General features: G+C 42.9%; 1 protein-coding gene across 1 annotated transcript in view; it reads left to right on the forward strand.

The window, feature by feature from the left end:
- Positions 1–8: 8 nt before the first annotated feature.
- Positions 9–5,695, forward strand: part of LOC102373954 (KH domain-containing, RNA-binding, signal transduction-associated protein 3-like) — a 73,242-nt gene continuing 67,555 nt past the window's right edge. Inside the window, exon 1 of the mRNA XM_006038136.3 lies at positions 9–178. Within this exon, the coding sequence (XP_006038198.1) occupies positions 91–178 (88 nt within the window). The 5' untranslated portion in view covers positions 9–90. The remainder of the gene's footprint in view (positions 179–5,695) is intronic.

Below are 5,695 nucleotides of genomic sequence, written 5' to 3' on the forward strand. Positions count from 1 at the left end.
GTGCCCAGGCTAGGGGCGTCCCCGCCCGCTGGATGCGCCCCGGGGCCGTGCGGGAGCGCTGCGGCCGCGCGGGGAGGATTTACCGCGGCCATGGACGACAAGTACCTGCCCGAGCTGATGGCGGAGAAGGACTCGCTCGACCCGTCCTTCACCCACGCGCTGCGGCTGGTCAGCCAAGGTGCGCCCGCCGGGGGGAAGGGGGTCCATCCTCCTGTGTGCGTGTGCCGGGTGCGTGCACTTGTGTGCGTGTGTGCATGTGCCGTGTGTTCCTGTGTATGTGCCACGCGTGTGCGTGCGCTGCTCCTTGTGCAGCAGCCGCCGGAGCTTGCCCGCCGCTGCCTTCCCTGCCCTGCCTTCCCTCGGTGCCCTCTGCAGCTTCTTGCAGTTTCCACTCGGCGGGTACCAGCCTCTCCTTCCTGCCCTGGTCTAAGGCAGCAGTTCCCAGACTGTGGCAGGGGTGCGCAGACAACCTGTCAGTGGTACGGGTGAGCAGATCCATTATAACTACTTTATATGACCCGCGTTTGCTGGTGGTACTTTAAGGCGCAACTGCAACCTGTGCTGGTGGTGGTACTTAAGGCTGTATGGTTTTAAATGGGTGGTGTCAGTCTGGGAACTGCTGGTGTAAGGGCAGCTGATCCCCTCCTTTAACTTTCCGTGAACCTCCCGCTTGAATGCGACCTGCATCTCTCAGCTCAGCATCCTCGGCCAGGGGCACAGCCCTTTCCCAAGGGAAGCGACGCCCCAGCTCAATCCCAGCGGTTCTGCTGCAGGCAGAAGGGAGAAGTGATTTCAGGCGCCGGGGTCCATTGGAAAAACATTTTGTATCTGAAAGCTGCCACAATTGTTCTGGCAACAGATGTTCATGGCGAAATGTTAGCAGGCGTTGCGCGCGGCGTGTTTGCACATCATGTGCAAACATCGGATTGGTTATTGATTAAGCCCTCGCGTTAAACTGTTTGTTTCTTCAGAATTCATAAAGTCAAGGTAATGGGTCGGCAGGGTTTTGAATGGTAAAATCCCAAATTTAGGACTCCATCTGTTTGGCAGCAGGCTCTTTAAAAACAAATGAAGAGGAAGGATTCTGACTTGAGCTGCTCAAATCAGTAGAAAGCAGGATTAAGTAGAAGTTGCTTTACCTAAATTATACTTATTTAGATATATTCAGACTACAAATGTTATTAGATGGGTATAGCCTGTTGACTTTCAGATGTTACGAAATCTCCACTTTTTTGAGGACTAATAGCTTCTGCTACATACTATAGGGGGGTTGCACTAATATAGGCAATTTCATGAGGGCAATAGAAATGATTTTTGCTGCTTGGTCCCCTTAAGCGGTCAGTGCTCTTCATGTGTTTTGTTTTTTGCGGGGGGGGGGGGGTTTGGGTTTTTGTGGGGGGGGGGTGGGGTCTTGGTTTTTCTTCTAAGAAATTTTATATATGGAAAAAAAGCAAAACACAAACACTTGCATAACGTACAAGTGGGGTGGTGGGGGAACTAGCTCAGAGGAGGGAGCTTGGTAAAGCAAATTTTGATGTAGCAGACAAGAAGCTTGGTTTAACATGTACTTGTTTTAATGGATATTTGTTCATGAAACTTAAAGCAACATCCGTGCTTCAATTATGAAGAAAATGACCCACTTGTCAATGAGTGACTGAGTGAAGGTTGCAGATAAAATATTTTTTGAATAGCAGCATTCTGCATGTGTGTGTAAAGAGGGTTTTTGAGGAGATTGTGCAAACATGCATGGTACTTGTAAGAGTAGAGGACACAAAGGATAGCTCTGTGCATGCAGTCTGATAAGAATGAAGCTACCAGCATTAAGGCTTGAGATTTTTTTTTTTTTTCTTTCTTGTTTTATGGATGAGTCAAAAATCTACAGAGGAAATAGGTGCCGGCAACTTGATTGGGAAGTGATATGATCTTTTAAGTTTCTTGATGCAATAATTTGATTGTTGCATCTGTGTGTACTTTAAGTTTCTAGCTTGCAGGACTAAAAAATGGAAGGTGCTCTTGGAGCAAATGGATTAGGAAGAGCTGTCTGTTAATGGATCTTGTGTCCAGGTAGGCTGCTTTCTTCAGCTTCGGTTTTAATAAGTGAAACATTAAGTGTGAACCCATTGTGTTCAAATCTGTAGTCACTAAAATAAAAGCTCAGTAGGTAACAACTTGCTAGCTCCACGTAAATGCAGGTTTCATTCATAACAATGCATATTTAAAGTGACTGCAGCTGATGGGTGGTTTCCCAGGCAGTTTGTATGCTGGATTGATGTGAAGCATCTAATTAATGAAAGAAGTGGAAAAATGGAGGTTGTCCGCTTTCTGTAAGCGATACAAAACTGTACTGTGATTAGTGACTTCAGGCTAGAGAAACGGTTCCTGAAAATGGCTTTTTAAACCTACTAATCTAAACTGTAACAGGTGATATTCTTTGATGTTAAATGGAGAGTGCTTTTTTTGTTAGTAGAAAGGGTTATTTCCACTTCTGTCTGCCTGAATTATGCTGGTTTGTACTTCAAGACAAATAATTCCTCTCTTATTCTCTTTCCTTACAGTTGCTCAGCCACTTATTTTTGAAAAATTTGAAAGACAGCTGAAGTTTAGCTGTTTTTGTTGTTGCAAGCAAAGACATTAACAAGTCTCCAGCTATGTTAAGGCTGGGTCTCAAGGGAGCAGAGTTGTCCTGTGGCCCGAGTTTTAGTATCTGCTAGTTATTGTTTTCACACACAAGTGGCTACACATGCATCCGTATGTCTGTTTTCTTCATTTGAAAGGTTAAGTTATAGGACTCTGAAAAATACATCATAAAACGCACTGGTGGGGTGAAGAACTTTAATTTGCTAATAGTAGTGCTGCAAAACGTGTTACTTCAGCATTAGCAGTAGCTTGCATGACAACACATTGGGCTTTTTGTCTTAAAGAATTGAAATGATAACGCATTTTTTGCCTACATACTCATTACCTTCATTGCTACTTCCATTTGCCATAAAGCAGTAAACAATAGTCTCATTGTCCCTCCCCCAAAAACCAAAGTTTCTGGTGGTTTTAATACAGTTCTTACAAATATAAATGAAAAAAAGTTAGTTTTGAAATATTATGGCAAACAAGCATTGGGACAATTCACTACTGCTTAAATTTGATAGAACAGTAGGGGTCCTTCTCTTGGAGGTAATGAGAATATATTGTCAGTTCTGGTTTGAATGAGGCATTTACTTTTTATACTTGAGCAAAATGCATGAAACCTGTTTACTGTAATATAATTAGCTCGCTTTCTATCCACTCAATTAAGTTCGTGACAAATTAAAGCCAGATATTAAGCGCCTGAAAGATTTATCTGTATAAGGGGATTGTTCTGAAAGGGTTAAGCTGTAGCTGCTGTTATAGCCTGATTCTTTTTAAATCTCCAGAATGCTCTTCTTTAAAAGGAAGGCCCCCTTCCTATGGATGTTTGCTCACTGTAGAGAGCAGGAGGTATACATACCCCTGCCATGTATAAGCATGAGGGTATGTACCTTTCCATGTTTAAAATTTGGGACCTGGCTGATTTGAGAGAGAAACAATAGAACTGAAAGTTCATATGAACAAACTGGAAAAATGCAAGGAATGGTACACTTGGTCCTGGTGTTGAGGCTAGGCGAGATCTTCTATAATCTCTTTGTTCTTATTTCCTATAACTTTATGATTTAACATGAGTTTATCAACTTTTTGTAAAAGTAAGATGAGAGGTTTTCCGCAAATAACAGAGAAGGCAATCATTCCCTTAATGAAAGGTTTTATAAATACTTTTCACTGCAGCTTCTCTCTAAAGGGATGTTGAAAATCTCTCAAAAGTGACTTGTCAGCTCTGGTATTAACACTTAGGTTGGGGGATGCCTTTAATATGCAATGGATTAACCTGCTCTTGGTGCAGGTAGAAAACTACTGAACGAAGGCTAGGGTGGTAGGTTTTTCCTGGTTAAAATGAAAGTTCAGTAGTACAGCTTGCATTTGGAAGTTTGTGGTACTTACCTTTTAAGGAAAGGTAGGTAGAGGAGGCCTTTCTTTAGCTTTCCCATACAAATTTCTCTTCGGACTGGAATTAATACCGTGTCTTATCACATATTTTTCTTTTGAAGCTGAGCAGTTTGCCTTGGATGGTTTTCAGTTGAGGTAGGCAGGTTGTTTGGCTTGATATCTTGTGCTCAGTGTGGACTGCCTGCTCCCTTGTATAGGCAGACAAGGTTCTTTGGGTAGATGTAATATATCTTTTTTATTAGACCAACTAAATAATTGGGGGGAAAAAAAATTGTTTAGTGCAAGCTTTTGGGCACAAACACTCTTCTTCAGGCATAGACAGAGTCTGTTTTTTGAGCTGTTCTGGGTAGAATAGAAACCAATATGCAAAATGCATATTTTTTTGCTCCTTTGTATGGAATCTAATGCCCCTGATCAAGCAGCCCTTTGCAAAGCTGACTGGTTTGGCTGTGCAGTACATTAAAATATGTTTGCAAATATAAACATTTGTTATGTTGTTCCTTGCAGTAAGCTGTTAATAACTGAGGAATGCTGTAAACATAAACAATACAATAAAAGATTGGAAAGGGGAGGATTTGTATTAAAGAATGGAAGGAGGTAATTTTAGGAGCTGCTCATCTCGTGTTGTCTGATTATCTTTAGTGTTGGCTTATAATGCACATCTATTGAAATACGAGAAACTACAAATGGAAGAAGTTGGTTAACAGAAACAAAACCTGTTAATCACACTCCATTTGTAGCTGCTTATTATGGAAAACATCTGAGAATCTTAAAAATAACTAAGGCCACGTGATAAATGTGAAATATGAAAGGATAGCATATAAACACAAAGAAAAAAAAAAATCTCAATGCTGTACATATTGCGTCTTCCGCTCTTCTATATGCTGAAGCAGAGAGTTTCACAGATTCAATACTCCATTGCATGGCCTTCAAAGAATAATATTAAAAATATTTAGTCCTGTTCCTGCCTCCTTACTTTTTGCTCTCGCAGGATATAAAGTGGCAACAGGCATCAATAGGAAGTCAGCATGTGCACTGACATGTTGCTTTACTGTTTGGGCACCTATGTGAGGTTTGCTCATTCTTATGTGCAAATCTCTGGAGTAGCAATGACATACAGCTCAACTAAGGGCTTTCTAAATGAAATTTCAGAGAAAATGGTGGGGAGAGGCAAGGTAAGAATGTTTTTCTAAGTTTTTATTTAGGAGCACCTTTGTGTTTCATTTCAGTGCTACAGGAGACTGATCAACTGGCATTCAGTAAATGAAAGCTTTGTAAATAGCAATGAACCTGCATTTTTTCCAGTCGGGTTTCTTCAACTAAAGTCTGTGACATTACTGAGGAACTCTAACTTGTGGCCTTCCCATCTTCAAAGCTGCTGGGGGCTGCATGCCTTCGGGCCACACCAGGGTGAGCCGCTGACCCCCTGCTACATCATGTACCTGTGCCCCCTCCCACTCCTGCACCATGCATCTACTTGTGCCCTCCCTGCTGCACTGTAGCAGAGCAGCCCCAGGCTCATGGTGCTGCTCCACACTGTATTGCCCTGGACCTGGGGTGGGGTGGGGTGGAGACAGGCAGGAAAAGCTGAAGGAGGGTGGGGGAGCCTGGAGACACCAGCTGCTCTTGCAGCCAGAGCAGTGGGGGACAGGGAGAGTGGCATCCAGGCAGGAGCCCAGGG

Source organism: Alligator sinensis, unplaced genomic scaffold, assembly GCF_000455745.1.
Source record: "Alligator sinensis unplaced genomic scaffold, ASM45574v1 scaffold22_1, whole genome shotgun sequence".
In the NCBI taxonomy this organism is placed as follows: Eukaryota; Metazoa; Chordata; order Crocodylia; family Alligatoridae; genus Alligator; species Alligator sinensis.